This window comes from Crinia signifera, chromosome 11, assembly GCF_055691185.1.
Source record: "Crinia signifera chromosome 11, ASM5569118v1, whole genome shotgun sequence".
Taxonomy (NCBI): Eukaryota; Metazoa; Chordata; class Amphibia; order Anura; family Myobatrachidae; genus Crinia; species Crinia signifera.
In genome coordinates this window covers 29,579,159-29,597,392 of record NC_139227.1, presented here as the reverse complement: position 1 = coordinate 29,597,392, position 18,234 = coordinate 29,579,159, and the positions used below count along the sequence as shown (strand labels likewise).

Below are 18,234 nucleotides of genomic sequence, written 5' to 3'. Positions count from 1 at the left end.
CACTGGTATATTTAGCAGAGCTGTGAGCCACACCGGTATATTTAGCAGAGCTGTGAGCCACACTGGGATATTTAGCAGAGCTGTGAGCCACACTGGGATATTTAGCAGAGCTGTGAGCCACACTGGGATATTTAGCAGAGCTGTGAGCCACACTGGGATATTTAGCAGAGCTGTGAGCCACACTGGGATATTTAGCAGAGCTGTGAGCCACACTGGGATATTTAGCAGAGCTGTGAGCCACACTGGGATATTTAGCAGAGCTGTGAGCCACACTGGGATATTTAGCAGAGCTGTGAGCCACACTGGGATATTTAGCAGAGCTGTGAGACACACTGGGATATTAAGCAGAGCTGTGAGCCACACTGGTATATTTATCAGATATTTTGATGATCTCTCACAGCAACGTTGGCACTCAAAGGATTTAGGGGCCTATGTATCATTCAATATTTGTGGATGTTTTCGGGGAAAAGCCGCAAAAATTAAGTATCACTGGAATGTACCAGGAGAGATCCCTGCTGTGATTCCTCCTGCACCACCGACGACCACATCCCCCATAGGTTTCTATGGGGGATGCGAAGCTGCCCGATGTATCAACATTGGGCAGCAGCTGCTTCGAAACCCTGGGCTACCACCATTCTGAGATGGGCAATGGACCACACTGCCGTTGGGGTAGTGAGGTCAGTGGGGGGTCAGAGGAAACCGCGCGTGCACAGACCCCCCCGGCGCCCAGCTCACCACATCGCAGGGATGAGCTGCCTCCGGAGCCCTGTCCCTGCGCTTGGGGGATGATACATCCCACCGATAGTGGCGGTAATATTCCGTCCAGATCGCATTGTAAATGTGATCCTTGATAAATTTTTCACACCTATTTTGACACTTTCTCTTGGCACTCAAAGGGTTAAATAATACATACATACATTAGATAATACATACATTGTATGCCATATAGTTGTGGTAAGTGGTCACAATAAACTACTCACGGTTGGAATTTGGTTCATTCTGAAGAACCGCCCCTGCTCTTCTAATAGGTGTCAGCTGTGTATCTGTAAAATAAAGAACAAATAAAGTCTATGAAGTTGTATTTTATTACATTTACTTTTATGTGTTACCCAGACAATACTATTTGGAAATGTTTAATTACTATCATATGTGGCAGCTGCCGCCCTGCATGTACTTCCAAGTTAAGTGGAGATATCAGAAGTATTTATATGCTCCGGAGATTTCAAACCGGTGGAAGCTGACAGATGGGAGCTGGTCATACACAGAGGACTGATTATAATCCCGATTCCGACAAAGAGGAGTGTTTACACTACTATACACAATATTCAAAGAATTAATAAATAATGGTTATTAAATGACATTCCTCACAATATATCAGCATGTTAAAGAAAGCAGTTGCAGTTTTGCAAGTTTTTCGCAAAACTACAACTGAAAAGTGAAGCTGAATTAGGCCCAAAGTTAGATTTTGCAAACACATTTGAATAACTTGATATGAAATATAAGTCAGTCATTACATGATGTGGAGCATCTGGTGCCACGCATTACTGTCTTGAATTCCTTCTTGTACCGCTCTTCCGCCTGTAGAATAATTCTATGACGATCACACAAATGCGAACATTCCTGCAAGATCTTGCTGCAGTTCCTGCTATTCATAACCAAATCTGTCGCTAAACAGCCTGGAAAATAGAACGGAATATTGTATAGTGTGCAATATGGATTGGATCTATCTAATACAGAAGTGGCCATTGTTATATTACTCATACAAATCAGTAGGGGTAATACAGGACTGTCTTTATGACCTTTATTTGTCTTTATTACACAAGTGAAGAAGAACACGACTTATGGAAAATATGAGTGAAGGAGAACACGTGAGTGGAGTATATATGGATGAAGGAGAACACATAAGAAAAGGAGTACATGAGTGGTGGAGAACACATTGCTGATGGAGAACAAATAAGGGGATTTTTGGTCCTTACCTGTAAAATCCTTTTTCGTAGGCCAAGGTGGATGCTGGGAAAATGGGTATAACCTGGTCAGGAGGACCGGGCACCAAGGAGTACTAGGTCTTTAGGATAGAGCAGCCCGTAGCTCCCCTCCCCCTTATACCCCCTTTGTGTCCTCAGAGACCAGTTTTAATGGTACTTGTTTCCCAGCAGAGCGCCCAGTACGCATTTAGTGTACTGGGCTATTCTCCGTAGTAAAATCTCATCGCATCGTGTAGCGTGTATAGTGCTGTGCGATGTCCATATTAAGTGCACAGGAGTGCTTATACAATGAAATATCGAATCGGATGGCACCAAATGCGATGCGATATTTCATTGTACAAGCACCCATGTGTTGAGATGTCATGGGTGCTTAATATGAGATGTGATGCAATGACATTTGATTTGTGCATAGTATTACATGTGATGGGTGCTCACAATTGTAAGTACGTATGGCATTGTTTTGCTTTACCCCCAGTATCAACGCCAACCCGAAGCACAGCGAGCCCCGCACGGGGCGGCGGAACGCATCCTCCGACCTTTTCATTCCCCCACTATCCACGTGGAGTTGTATTTATATAGTGTGGCGAGCGTATCGAGCCACCGAGCTGCGGAATACATATAAAGTAATCCGCGTCCCCTCGCCACGCTTCGGGCTCGCCACACTATATTAAATCAACTCCACGCCGACGTGGATAGTGGGGGTATGAAAAGGTCGGAGGGCGCGTTCCACTGCCGCTCGCCACGCTTCGGGGTGGCATGGATAGTGCTGGTGTTTTAGGAACACATTCACACCTGCAAATTCATACAGCTGACACAGTAATGATGACATGTGTTAATTAATAACTAATTTACTGAAATACAGATGGAGAAACTTTGCAGGGCTGGCGTTTCTACCGCAAGACCCACTAGCGGCCGGCTGCCGCCAGGGGCGCGCGCGCACGAGACGCTCGCGCGTCCCGTGGCAACGGACCGGCCCAGAGGCTGCTTGGACTTTTGTGTCTTAGGGAGGGCGGGCTGAAACCTTGTAGAGGTTGAATATGGATATGGCACTGTATCGGTACTGATAATAAAATGGGCAGGAAGCTATATTTTCAAGGGTCTATTTGCATTTTGTGGCACTAAATGCTGGTGATAAAGTTGATACAAACAATCTTCATTTTTTTATTAAACACGATCAGAAATTAAATTGTTCCTCCATAATTAAGGGGTAGATATATGAAGCAGTGAGGCCAGATCAGAAGTGGCCCATGGCAACCAATCAACTGCTCTGTATAATTTATTATTTATTAACAGTTTCTTATATAGCGCACACATATTTCACAGCACTTTACAGAGAATATTTGAACATTCACATCAGTCCCTGCCCCAGTGGAGCTTACAATCTATGGCCCTTATTCTGGTTGGTGCGGTAATATCCGCGTGCGTTCGTGCCGCCGATGTTTTGTGTCTGCGCATGTGCAGAGGCGTCTCTGCGCATGTGCGAGCGGGACGCACGGCCACATTCCGCATGAAATGTGTACACTACGAACTGGGGGTGGAGAGGGGTGTGAAGGGCTGTTTGGGCTCATTACCATATGTTTACACCCCGCGTTTCATGGGCGTTCCCATGCAAACGTTGGGCGTACGTATGGTAATGCGGCCGTGACGCACGTGTAGGGGGCGGACATATGACATTGCCGGATGTCAGCTGCCCGCCCAGATCCCTGCTTTTGCACGGAGAAATGCCTGTGTGGTCTGAGGTTGCGGGAGCTGCCTGGCCACTCGGTCCTGCATTCGATGGTCTGCGACCATCGAATGATGGGGGAGGTTCCCTGAGATGGAGGAGGTGTATTCATGAGAAATACACGTGCGGTCCGTTCGGACAACTTCTTACCACGTTCGGACGGAGTTGGCGAGGCGGGGTTTAGGACGCACGGTGCTGGCCGCATATTCGGATCCGGCCGCACCGATCAGAATAAGGGCCTATATTCCCTACCACATGTACACGCACACACAGACATAAGTATATATTATGCAAATTATAGATGTTACTTCAGTGCTGATTGGTTGCCATGGGCCACTTTTCCTCCCTTATCACTGCTTCATACATCTAGCCCTAACCTCCTTCTGTAATTATTCTGTTTGAAAAAAAGCCCACCTGAGCAGGAGAGAAGTCCTCCCGCTGGGGATCAATAAATGCATCCAGGGACCCACCAAATTTGAGTACAGGGAAGATTTTCCGGTTTAATTGATTTCCACACAAAGCAAAATGCAGCTTTTATTTTTCTACCTTTGGTGTTATTAGTTTTTATGTAAACATAACTTCTGCCTGGTTCTCACACTTCTCCCTTCCTGCATTATCTATGCTCTTCCGATCCGCTGAAATGTGGCGTTAGCCAGCACTTTAGATGTTTGCCTGTATGTGTATGAGATACTTATAATAACAAAACATCCCTATATAATGTAGTCTTAATGATAAGTGCGATGATCTGCATCCCTATCCTATCTGAAAGAAACGTACATAAGACATAAGTGTAATAATTACAGTAATTACCTGAACACCGCAATTCAGCGCCCAGAATGCTGCTTATCTCCTTGTCGATTATATCAGCACACAACGTCAGGGGGTCTAATTGGAGAAATAAAATTATACACTAGCACCATCAGACGTCAGCGGCTGTAATACAAGTCAGTTTAGACTAACTTTTATTACCAAAGGGGGATAGGCATTTGTCGGGTGTACGCTGACTAGCGAGCGTGTCTGAATCAGGCCCAGTGTGTACAGTATAATGAACATTTACATCAGGTCAGCAGGAGAAGCATTTTAGGTGCATAGTCAAAATGTCAACAATGGAAATGTTGATATGGTCTGAATGTCAACATGGATGTTAGTCATACAGTCAAAAGGTCGACATTGATGTAATGTGTACAATGCCAAAATGTCGACATTACGCAGAGTGACAGCTGTTGTTAGTGTAATATTTATGCTTCTGTTAGGGCTTAAATGGATGAAAAAGTCTATTTTAAACCTAAAAGAGCAATGACGTACATTTAATTTACATAAAATGACCATAGTGGCCCCTGACATTCCTTGAGGCAACTGCTAAATTTGAAACCATACGGGCCTACCCTCTGGCCTAATTCCAGGTACAACATTATATTGCTTTTGTAATAAAAAGAGATTGTGACAACACACTAGATCATTGTCTCTCCAAACCAACCCCTACACGCAAAGCCATGTCTACGTATCATAGATTTTTGAGGGAAAATATGGACCGTGACCTTGTCAGTCCAGGGATGCGTCAATGGTTGACACAGTTTCCATCTCTTTCTATGCATGATCTGTTATGAGGCTCGTACCTTATTAACTGCTAGCACATATCATGAGCTATTCCTAAACATCACAGGACATATTTATCCCCCATAGCAGCTTCAGAATGGGTTTATCTGCCTATCATACATGTCCTAGATGTGCTGGGGAGGAGACGGAGGATCTATATCATTGTCTTTGGGAATGCCCAGTGGTTCAGGGTTGCTGGGTACACACCAGGATGACTACGGCCCGATCCCCTCAATCTAGATCCAATTCCGACCAATTGGATGTAGATTGTGTGCTGATTGGGCCCTTTTCTGTCCTGGTGTGGACCGATACCGATCCGCGGTCCCGCGGGTCGGTCGTTATTGAGATCCTACCTGCTGCAGGTAGGATCTCAATGACGACCATACAGCAGGGTGCGGGTCGCCATCAGATCGGACCCGCTCACGGTGCACATCATGAGCGGGTCGTGCCCCCCCGCGTCACCGTGAGTGGGTTGGACGAGACACTGACGACCCGCTCACGATGTGCATCGTGAGCGGGTCGTCCTGGTGTGTACCCTACATTAGAAGGGATGATGAGACCCACTTTATTAATTTTGTACCCTTTACTCCAGAATGGGCTGTTCTCTGTATCCTCCCGAAAGGACAGAGATTTGCCCCAGGATGTAGAAAACTACTCCTCGCAATAAGTGCAGCAGCTAAAAAAACTATCCTACAAGATTGGATTCAAGCAACCCCTGTAAACGTTCAACTATATAAAGAAAAACTCACCTTTATTTTCCGTATGGATTGGATTGAAACCATATTTGATCAAGAAAGCTGCTTCCTTTTTGAACACGTGGGAAAGCTTTATTGCTACCTTACCCAACACAATCCCAGATCCATAATATCATGCGACTGACTCAGTGGTACGAGACCCGCATCTTAATGGGTGATCCCCCTATTGAGCTGCCCAGCGGGTGAGCGTCAGAGAAATATATATATTCTTTTTTCTTTCTCTCTTCATTGTATTACTCTTCAATGTAATTTTTCTATAACAATGCTTATACATAATTCATACATTCTATATCTATGTACTAATGACATATTCAGATTGATATACAGTGATGAAAGACACAATACTGTAATAAGCGTTATTTAATTGTACTTTATGCAACTGTAGAAATGCTCTTTTTACATGTATTCTCTGTATGCGTATTTTCAATGCCTCTGCTTCAATAAATAAAATAAAGAAATGACCATAGTGGTCTGGATATACACAGAGTTACTCTTTATTCCGGTATAGAGAATCAGAGCAATTTGCAGTGTTACCTATATTGCTTCCTGCGCTGCTTGCAGTTGTATGTTTACCGGTGTTTAACCTGTAAAGAGAAATGGATTAAACGGCATTATACTAGCTTCCACAAATGACAATCATTATTGTTCTCATATTATTCAATGATATAGTTATACCCAGTGCTTAACATGGTCATGGAGAGGTGGTGGAACTCATTTCCACCGCTGCCTAACCCCCCCCCCCCCCCCCGACCTACCACACACACACCAGTGAAAAGGACAAAGTACACCATAGGGGTGTGGTCTCAGTAGAAGGGGTGTGGCCACACAGTAGTAGCTCTAATTCAAATTACACCCCACAGTGCCCCTTACACACAACGCCCACCACAGTAGTAGCGCCGCTTATACACAAAATGCCCACCAGATTAGTAGCACCTTTTACACAGATATGCCCACCAAAGTAGTAGTGTCTCTTACACATAATGCCCACCACCACAGTGCCCAGCCAGCGCTGCTCATCCTTAGTTTGCAATGTGATCAGGGAGTAACATCACGTCCGGACTGCATCAGAGGCAGGTTTAGACTTTATGGGGACCCTCAGCAAGATACTGGTTTGGGGCCCCCTACAATCCATAGAACTATATTTTTGCTGCTGATTGCAGGCGGCATTGATAGAGTACCTTGGCGTGTGTACAGGCTACCAATAAATGCTCAGCTGCGTGAACATCGGCATTGCATAGAAATCTAAATCTGGCTCTAGGTCTTTTGGAAGCAGGCTTAATACCAGAAGGCCCCATAAAATGTGATGTTCTTTGATAGGATAATAAATATTTGGACACACAAAATGGTTTCCCCTCTGTATGTGGGCAGCCAGTTTACTTTACATGTGACACAGGTGTGCAAGTCTGGCACTAAGGGAACAGTGGGTGGCTGTTATGGGCAGAAGACCTTCCCCAGGACTCTAGGGGTCTCACAGGATTGTACTGGATTCCCTAACAGGGGTTTAGGTTTGGGGGGGGGGGGAGGTTAGGCTACAGAAGGGGAGTGTTAGGCATCAGGTAGGGAGGGTAAGGGGGAGAAAGCAAGTATAATTACCCAGCCCGTTGCTGGTATTGCGTATGTATACCCTTGCAAATATGTGTCCTCCAAATATGGAATACAATATGTGGGAAAATGATAAACATGTCACCATATCACGTGTTTAGCACAACAGTTCTTTTAAACAGTTACTAAGTAATCCATTAAGGGCATTGGTCATTTTTTTTTGCTTTTGGTTTCTACATACAGTATAGGATGAGTTGTCTGGTGTGGCCTACCACATGCCATAGATGTCATTGCCTACAAGGCCAGTAGTTTGAACAACATCATTAAAGGGAGAGTGAAAATATAATGTTAGACGTCTCAATCAGTCTGGAGGAGTCTTCATGTATGTCCCAAATGAGGAATGGCCGTATGTCACATCTCAGTATAGTGTATGAGGGCTTTAAGTGCTTTCTTTCTTTAAATCGAAAAAATCTTTTCACCCCATTAACGTTAACGCTGAGGATGTTCTAACTCATGCTTGTACACAATGCTGATGTTGATGTAACTGACCGATCTATCACAGTAATCGCACTATGCACACACCAAGGTACCCCAGCGATGCTGCTCGCAGTAAATATTTATTCACCAATTGATTGACAGGAATGGGCCTTATGGGGTGGTAACAGGAAGTGGTAGGAAAAAAATGGAGATGCGCCACGGCCATTTTTCGGGCATGTATCTGCCTTCAGCTATGATCATGTACGTAGGGAAAGCATTTGTCAATTAGTTTACTTTAGTGTCTAATATGCAGCAAATGTACCTTGAAGTAGTGACAGAACACTCCTGAGTGGTCTGCTCAGCTTCTACTAATGTCTCGCCCTGAGAGTGGTGCTCGCCATCATGTACGGTCCTCGTATCATTTGGGGCAGTCTGAGTGACTGCGTCCCTCAAGCATAGATTATTTCTGTAGGAGTCTGACTGGAGTTTCTGAGCTCTGCAGGGTAAAGGTGTACGAGCCTCCTGTACAGTGATGCAACTGTGACTGGGAGATTTACTGGGGCAGACTGACGCTGTTGATTTCTGCTGTGCAACTGGAAAAATCGGTCTTCTTACTTTTTCCTAGATACAGAAACATTTATTATGTAGGATCTTGCCAAGGTATACTACAACTACCAGCAAACATTTTTAGGGGACACTGAATTCTGAGCAATGGGAGTAATTCAAGTGTGGCTGGAGTTGACATTTATGCAGGAAAGTATTGAATTTGATATTATGGGTACTTTGTACATGAGCAGGACACGTTCTGTATGTGCATGAATGGGTCTTGTGACCAAGGATGCACTACGGCATGAGATACAGTGGATAAGTCTGATACTGGAAGCAGGGAGGCGGTTTACGTGTAGGAAAAAGGCCAGGGGTATCTGTTGTTGCACTGAGATTTCCTCATGGGATGCCGCAAGTCGCCTGATGGTGAGTCCTAAGACGCAGGCTAGATCACTACTGCAGCAGGAGGCGTCTGCGTGTAATAAACGTCTCCTGCTACATTTTCATACAGAGCTATCACTGCTGCAACCAAGTCCAGGGGTCACTTCTCTACTTATCCTACTGGCCCTTTCTGCTGCCTTTGACATTGTGGCTCATCCTCTCCAGCCTATTTGCCTCTCTAGCACTGTTATGGCCTGGTCCACTCCTTATTGGTGTCTGCCTCTGGCTGCACCCAACCTCCTTCCATCTTACCTGGCGGGGTCCCCCAGGATTCTGTCCTAGGCTCCCTTCTCTTCTTCCTGTACACTTTTTTGTTGGATGCGCTCATAAATACCACGCTCATAAATACCACCTCTATGCCAAAGACTCTGTCCTCTCTCACCACCTTTCCACTATCCACAGTCCCCCCCCCCCCATTCTGTCAGTTCCATCTATGCAACATCGCTCACATTAGGCCGTTCCTTTCCCAGAGTGCAACTAAACGTATTATTCACTCACTGGTTATCTCACTGCTCGACTACTGCAACAGTCTCCTCATTGGTGTGGAAGTCTAGGTACACACACGCCATTTTGTGATAGTATGGCCGCCATTTTGGTTCGCAGAGTTGCGCAAATAAAGTTTCCATACCCGAGTATGTGTGACAATGTGGACCAGAAGAGTAGACATACTATCACACATAAATTCATAATAACACACTTACACGAAATGATATATAGTTAAAAGGTTTAGAACGCCACACATAGCTTAGTTAGCCCTGCACACATCTGTCTGTATCGTGTTTAGTATCGTTCCGCTCAGCTCATCATGCAAAGTATTCCGGTCATTGCGAATATTTCGCAATGTACACTGTCCGATAGTTATGGACATATTCCATATCCCAGAGACAGTTTCTGTTGTAAGTAGTTAACAAAGGAAACTAGCTCAAACCGGTTCTTATCCTTGCTGACGCCGAAACCACCAAACAAAGGACTCTTAAAGTTCACTCCCCTGCACCTGGTCAGACCAGGTACAGCGTCTAACCTCCAATCACAGTGGACCGGACATATGATCTCTGGCCAATGAGAATGGCCTTTTGACCTCCCCCTTCTGACCCTATAAGATAGGCGACCCAGAGCAGCCAGGGTCTCTTCGGCACAACTACTTTCCCTGGACCTTCCTACCGGACTATCGCTCATTCCTGAACGATAGTGAGCTCTGACCGGACTGCTTTTCACATACTAGATGACCACGGTAAACGGTTGCATTTATCACGGTATTTATCCTTGTAGTTATTGTTGGCTGATTGTGTCTTGTATTTGTATTCTTTCCCCTTAGCAGAGTTTGTTTAGTATTCATTGTTATTGTATTGTATTGTACTTGTTATACCTGTTTATTCTTATTTCTGTAACCCCCTTTTGTCCATTAGGGACTTTAATACAATCTTTTTACGGAGTTCTAACCTCCTTACTTCTATTCAGTGGTCGTGTCTAGTTATTCGCATAATAGCGATAAGGTACATTAAGGACTCTGTCCTTACATTGCGGACTCTGTCCTTTAAGGTATATTCGCACAATTGGAGACAAAGTCCTGCGAAAGGATCTCTTATTAAGGTATCGGTTATTGGTGTATAACATACAATAGACTGTACGCTGCGCTGCGCTACGTTTTGTTCGCACGCAGTTAGGTATAACGGGTAAGCAGGTTACGGACACATTACGTAACCTGCGCTTTCCACTTATTGTCTCCTTGGTCATATAATATCGGTATTAACAATTGAGGGCTCGTCCGTCCGCTCCACAGTCCAGAACTCAGTACCAGGCGTGCGAATCGACCTATACCAGCAAAAGGGTGGAAGTATTTATTTGTTTCCATTGCTGGATAGGCCGATTCCACGGCGGTGCGGGGTTCGGGAAGTGCTAGCGCTGAACCCGGAGTACAATAAGTGAAAGCCACATGTTTTAAAGCATATCATACCTAAGTGTTTAGTAAACTGTACTTCTGCCTGCCACAAGTAGTTTAACGGGGTATAGTGTCTTGGGCTGCTTGTTTATTATAGTATATGTACCACGTGCGATAAGGTTCGCACACGTGGAATCTGTGTTTATTATAGTACATAGAGGATCCCCTCTGTGCAAAACTATAATTGTTTATTGTTAGCTACCGCAAAAACAGGGACTCCGCCACGTGGCGACAAGTCCTGGGCCTTTTGCAGTAACGTAAAGCGTCTATTGTGTATTACGCAAGGTGCGCGCGCACGTGCCCACATCGGGAAAGTTTCGCATCTTTGTACGTGGTTTACGGATTAAGTACGGGATTTATTTCGCATCTTGATACGTAACTCTCGGACAGAGTTAAGGGATTTATTCCACATTTAGGCGCAATTACTACGTATAGCGAAACCCGAGCGCAACCTTGCAAATACACTATAGAACACGTGGGTGGCCGATTCATCGGCGGCCTGTGAACAAGCGCACGTACACACGTGGCTGTTCATTGGTACTGCACACGCAGCACACATAGGAAGAAGTGAACAGTATTTAAACCACTAGCTTTATTTAAACAGTATAGTAATATACTGCGAATGAAGCGGTGATTAAGAAAAGAAAATAAGGTTTTCTTTTTGTTCATTTTCTCATAAGCAAGCAACTCAAGCATTATTTTAATAGATTCCTATAGCTTATTATAAGGGATTTATACCTGCATAAGAATCTAGTGAAAAGCTACCGGCCTGGGAAAAATTTTCTGTACAGAAATATTTCAAAAATAAGCATAAGACCTAGGTGTAAATAGCGCCCAGTGTGAAAAAGAACTGAGGCGGACGGGTGTGGGAGGGACACAACCCAAGCGCAGTGTAATAGGACAGGTCCAGTTAGGACAGGGTGTACGTGCCGACGTACACATAGGAACTGCCCCTTCAGTGGAATTAATTCCGCTAGGAGGGTACAAGAAGATATATCGGAACGCACTTGTTTCCGATTAGCTACTTTAGAAATCCGATTTTTGGGGGTATAGGAAAACAAGTTTGTTATACCCTGGAAAAATTGTGCCGCATCAAACAAGTTGGCTAGAAGTTCGCTGCTAGTTGAGAGCTTGGTGATTGAGTATAATACCTCGTATCCTTCGCACCTGCTTGACTGTGGGATGTTCTAGGAAGCTGTAGAAGTGAGTGTTTGGGGAGCTCTCAGATAAGTAATAACCCACCGATATCTATTAAGCTGTGAACGTTTATTCCTGTAACTATGGGTAATAACGGGTCACGCTGTGATAACGTGCAAGATAGGGAGGAAGCAAGCCGGCCAAGAGGATCGGCTGCTTTTATTATGTGCAAGAAGCACGGTGAACTCGCAGTTGTTTACCAAAATAAATGGAGAAAAATGACACAAGGCAGCAAGTTAGAATTTCCCAGTGTTGGTAGCTTCGATCCAGAAATCTTATCGGCAGTAAAAGATGAAATATGCCTACTCTCCAGCCGTAAGGAGAGAGTGAAGCATATAGATATTCTTAAATTGTGGCAGAAGGAAGGACAGGAACAATGGGGAATCAAAGGTCTGGCAATACCGGACACAATCAGCCACAATAAAAATGCAACCGTTGCCGCAATAGAATCAGCTCCCCCACCCCCATATGTGCCGAAGGGGTTAATGACTTATAAGAAAGACATAAGTAATAATGTATCCATTGCTAACTTGTACCCTGTTTTTACCCTCTATAAGCAAGATACAGATCCACAAGGGAGATTCCTGACATCAGCCATCCCTTGCGAAGCTAGCGGAAAGGAGAGAGAGGCTGAGACAGCCCAAGCTGCTGTTGCCGTTCTGGTCGAGGAGATGGCTGATGCCAGGAACACGATTGGAGACACAGGTAAGTACACACAACACAGCACAGAGATAGTTGCTCCTGAGATGTTGTCCAATGGTGCAGGGGGGATACAGATCCGCCCTCTGCACACAGTGGAACCTCCTTGTGGACGGGGAGACGGGGATGAGGTAATGCCTGTAAAGGATAGTAACATGCACAATACATGGACACGATTGGAACGTCATTCAATCATCAAAAATTTCCCTGATCCCAGCAAAGATCTGGCAAAGTGTCAGAAATTTGTAAGGGAGCGAGGAAATTCAGATGAGCCCACCAATAAAGATTGGCGATACATGTTGAGAGCTTGCCTCCCTTCGCACATAAATGTCCAGAAGTTCATTCGAGACAGTGGTGTGGAGGGCGATAAGATTTTAACTGAACAGGGCAACCAGGAAAATATACGCCTAATAAATATACAATTGGGTGTATATTTCCCAGGGACAGTTGAAAATACCCTAGGGTTCACCATCACACAGAAAGATGGTGAAGTAGCTAGCGAATATTTCAACCGGGGTTTGATGGCGATATCAAAATACACTGGTGTCTCTAAACCTAAGGACGACCCCCACTTGAGGGAGCTGATTGTGTCTGTGCTGGTGGAAGGGCTTAACAAAAACCTGAGAGCCAGAGTCCAAACTTCCTTTCCAAATTGGCGTGGAATGACAGTAGACGCCCTACGGAAATCTGCTGTGGACCACGACCGCAACATTAAGAAGCACAGGGAACTGCAAACTGACAAACTGATGATGGTTAGCATCCAAGCCCTTACTAATGCCCCAAACAAAGCTGCATACCAACAACGAAACACCAGGGAAACAGGTAGAAAGCCAATTATCTGTTACAACTGCAATAGGGAAGGTCACTACTCAGCTCATTGTAGGTCAGGAAACCCCAGGAGTTATCAAGACACATAAGCGAGAATGGGAATCTCACAAAGGAGAGACACGGAGATACCCAGCCCCTAGACAATGGGAGGAGACAGACAGGTCACGCAACATGCCTCCTCCCCATCTGATGGCTGACACTGTGCTAAGGGCAACCCAGGTCAGACAATAGGAAGCAGGTCATACCTGCATCCTACAACCAGTTAGACTAACTCAATACCTTAGGGAGGAGCCTCAGATATGGGTAAGTGGAATAGTTTAAATATAAAGTTTTTTTGTATCAAACCAGTTAACAACATTCCCTCCTGGTCTAGGTTGTGCCAAGCAATCAGTAGCAGCAATTGGGGTAACAGGAAAAATACAACATTACCCACTGACGAAACCAGCGGAGGTTACAATCGGGCCTCTGCATACCAAACACTCTTTTCTGTTGGCTGCAGCGGCCCCGACAAACCTCCTGGGTAGAGATTTACTATGTAAAATGGGATGTGTCATCTATTGCACCCCTGATGGGGTATCTCTGGACACTCCTAGAAATCTGCAAGATATGCTGGACAGTCCTCAGAGGCTAATGTTGTATTCCACTGTTATAGAGTCAAATCCATCTAAGGTAGCTAAAAAACTACAGCACAAATACCGAGTTCCCTTTGAACTAAAGATGGGAAGGACACAGGATCAATGGCAACCATAGCTTCAATAGAAACCCTGTTAAAAACAGAAAGTATAGCGCCCCAAAGTACAGCTTCACCATTCGAAACCTGAGGTTGAGCTGGGAAAATACCCAGTGAAATAACAAGGTTCCCAAAAGAGAACTTTTAGCTAAATACCCCTAGACACAGCCCATAGTCACAACCACACTGGGAAACAGAAAGAAAGGGAGGGCTTATGAATCTGAACAGGAGTTGAAAAGGGTAAGAACCAAATAGTTGAGAGCCAATTCCCCCATAGTGCTAAATCCTGGCGTCCTCAAAATAAAAGAAAAATGTTTCTGTTGAAAATAAATGTACACATTACTGTCATTAATATCTTCTACTTGTTTTTGAGTTTATCTCTCTCTCTTTTTCCAATTTTTTCTCCTTCCCCTACCCTTCTGTTCCAGAAACCCACAAATCATAGAAAAACAGTTCGAAGAATCTGTCGCACCCCCAGCAGAGAAATACCATTGTGAATATGCGGTACCCTGTAAAGCGAGTAGTCACAATATAGATATTTTTCAGTAAATTTCGAACAAAGTCCCAATAACTGTAAGCATTACTCCTAATGTTACCCAGGGCAACCACAGCCACCATCTTGTGAAAAGCAGTCCAAGTAATGCACAAAGCATTCCCCTTCTACAAAGAATGAAAAGGGTTGTAAAACGCATTTACATATAAATAGGTGCAATCACAATACCCATGTCTTCACAGACAGATGTGGACAATAAAGAAGGAGAAACAGGCCTGATTACAGCTTTTTGCCATGGGTAAAACTGACACAAGAGACCATGTGATTTAGAATATTAGACCTGCTGAGGGGGCGGCAGATATAGTGACGTAAGAAACCTGGTGATGCCAGCCTGACCAATGTCGTACTGCAGTGTGCAATTAAACCCTATTACTTAAGCACATTCATACTTGTCTACACAGTGTAGTCGCCATAGCACTACTGGTAAACAAAACTGAGAATGTGGTGTTGGGGTGTGTTTTAACTGTTTATGCTCCTCATATAGTCTGGACACTCCTAAAATTCTGCCTAAACATGTGAAAAATATTCATCAGCCAAGTTCACTAAATGGGAACCTGCATTGATGTTACCAGTAAAAATGGGCAGTATTGTAAACCCAGCAACACTCTTACCAGGTGTGCCCACTAAGGCACAAGGGGTGGAGTGGTGCTGAGGTTGCTGGAATAGTGGAATTTAGGGGGAGCCGAGAAGAATATGATTGCATAACATGTTTGAATCAGACCTTTGCAGCATGCCCCCAAAGGGTGGTAACAACCCATTGGAAGAGGTAATTCATTTTTTTTTTCATTCTTTCCACAACACCGAGAGGGAAAATTGTACACTGGCTATACCGTAATAGATGGAAAAGGCATAGTAGAGGCTGAACCCATTGGACGTCTCACTCAGCAACAGCAGTCTCATTAGTAGTACTGCGGGCTGAGAGAAAAACAGCCAATATTCATGCCGACTCCAAGTATGTTTGTTGGGGTAATACAGAAGATCGTAGGGCCTATGGCACCTCAGATGTTCTGTTTCAGTAGCTGGCACTCCAGTGGCGCAAGCGTTGTAAGTTTAAAAGATTTCTGACAGTCACACAGCTGCCGGACAGAGTGGCTGTTATCAAGTGTAAAAACCACATCCTCAATGAGGATTCAGTGTCACTTGATGATGAACATGCTGGCAAGGCAGCTGGGTGAGCCATGCGCTCTGCGGATAATGTTTGTGGTCCCCCTATAAATGTCAGTATATTCACATAGTAATACAAGATTTGTGTCCCCTGCAGGAGAAGCAGTCTGGAAGCCGAAGGGATGTGGACAGGAATAGAAAGATGGACAAGGAAAACCAGTGACTCTGAGAACATGCCAAACTGTCAGGACAGAGATAGCCCATGGCCTGACTTGTCTTGACAGGGAAGGTATGTGGAAAAAAAATTAGTCCGAAATTACTGGTGTGCCCACAGACAGGTAAGACGACAGAATCATGCCTTACTTGTCTGGAGGAAAGAAACTGCAACGGCTGTTCCCACAGAGCCATCTCCACATCCCTCCTCCAGCAGGATCCTCTGCAGGTAATACAAAAATTGGCTTTGCACAGTCCACTCTAGAAGCAATATAGTTTTTATTATTATTTTTTTATGTATATATATATGTATGTGTTGACGTTTGTGTGTATAGATATGGCAGCCCAGAAGCACCCTTGAGTATGCAAATATATATATAAAAGGTTTAAGTCATGTGTCAACCTTCAGGGACTTATGGTACACCCCATAATCTCTTTTCGTAGTAGTAAAATCACTCTCAGAACTCCACCTCACTGGTTCCCATCGAAACATTGCTTGGCGGGCAGCCACAGGTTATGGTAATCCCACAAGGAGATCCTAGACCACAAATGCAAGTGATGTATCCACACCTGGAAAACTGCAGCAAAAGGACTTTGTTGACACCTGGTGTGAACTGTCATAACCGTGAACCAGGAGATGTTGTTGTTGTTTCCCCTGCTTTGCCATATACAGGTTGCTTGATAGACCTTTGGAAAGGACCACCCCAGATCTTGTTGACCAGCACTACCTCAATAACAAAGTCGCAGAGAGAGATTCGGGTACGTTCGTCCTACGGCAGAAAGAACTGAAAACCGGAAGGTCCCTACACTCGAGGGCGAAAGAAAGAAATCACTAAGAGGCACCATTTCGGGAGGACTGGAGAGCAGCTAAGGTCAAGCAACCTGTACAAGCTACAAAACGGGACTGTGATACACCCCACTGGTAACAGGTTGAAAGGATCACTAACAAAATTTTTCCTTTCTCAGTTTTCCCTACTGTTGTGGGTCCTATTCTTGTCTTTTCCCCCCCCTCTGTCCGTTCTCACCCTCCAAATCAAGGATACCGCCGCCGCCCTGCTGCCAGGCATTGGATGGACGATACAGAGTTCTGAGAGTGTGTTACCCGTCCCAGCTTAGGTTAAGGTAGAATCTATAAACTTGACACCTTACCCAGGACCGGATGTTTTAATACCATCATACTTAAAAGCATACCAAAAAGAGAGACAACAAAGAGTTCAAGGGTCTGTTGTCACAAACAATACCTACCAAAGGATGCCATATTTGTGAACGTGTATATGTTGTAACCACCCCTGTTTTTATTTTTATCCCAAAAATTTTACATTATCCTTCGTGACCCTGAGTAGATTGTTCGATAAATGCGGCCCATCGTTTATCCATGATCCTGGATCGGCCGAGAGCAGATGGTTTACTCCCCTTATATGTTTATTTCATGTATCCCAATTTCTCTGTTAGGATTATGAATTTCTGTTTTGTCGTGTGAAATATTTTGTAATGTAACAGTTTTATATTTACTGTTAAAGGGTGGACTGTGGAAGTCTAGGTACACACACGCCATTTTGTGATAGTATGGCCGCCATTTTGGTTCGCAGAGTTGCGCAAATAAAGTTTCCATACCCGAGTATGTGTGACAATGTGGACCAGAAGAGTAGACATACTATCACACATAAATTCATAATAACACACTTACACGAAATGATATATAGTTAAAAGGTTTAGAACGCCACACATAGCTTAGTTAGCCCTGCACACATCTGTCTGTATCGTGTTTAGTATCGTTCCGCTCAGCTCATCATGCAAAGTATTCCGGTCATTGCGAATATTTCGCAATGTACACTGTCCGATAGTTATGGACATATTCCATATCCCAGAGACAGTTTCTGTTGTAAGTAGTTAACAAAGGAAACTA

At 44.4% G+C, this 18,234-nt stretch overlaps 1 protein-coding gene across 10 annotated transcripts in view; it reads right to left on the bottom strand.

The window, feature by feature from the left end:
• TERB1 (telomere repeat binding bouquet formation protein 1) overlaps nucleotides 1-18,234 on the bottom strand; it is a 72,525-nt gene that overhangs the window by 7,498 nt on the left and 46,793 nt on the right. For all 10 annotated transcript variants that reach the window (XM_083164950.1, XM_083164952.1, XM_083164955.1 and 7 more), the window contains 5 exons: nucleotides 8,401-8,699; nucleotides 6,594-6,643; nucleotides 4,519-4,593; nucleotides 1,515-1,676; nucleotides 981-1,043 (listed from right to left, as the gene is read on the bottom strand). In XM_083164950.1, the coding sequence (XP_083021076.1) occupies nucleotides 981-1,043; nucleotides 1,515-1,676; nucleotides 4,519-4,593; nucleotides 6,594-6,643; nucleotides 8,401-8,699 (649 nt within the window). The remainder of the gene's footprint in view (nucleotides 1-980; nucleotides 1,044-1,514; nucleotides 1,677-4,518; nucleotides 4,594-6,593; nucleotides 6,644-8,400; nucleotides 8,700-18,234) is intronic.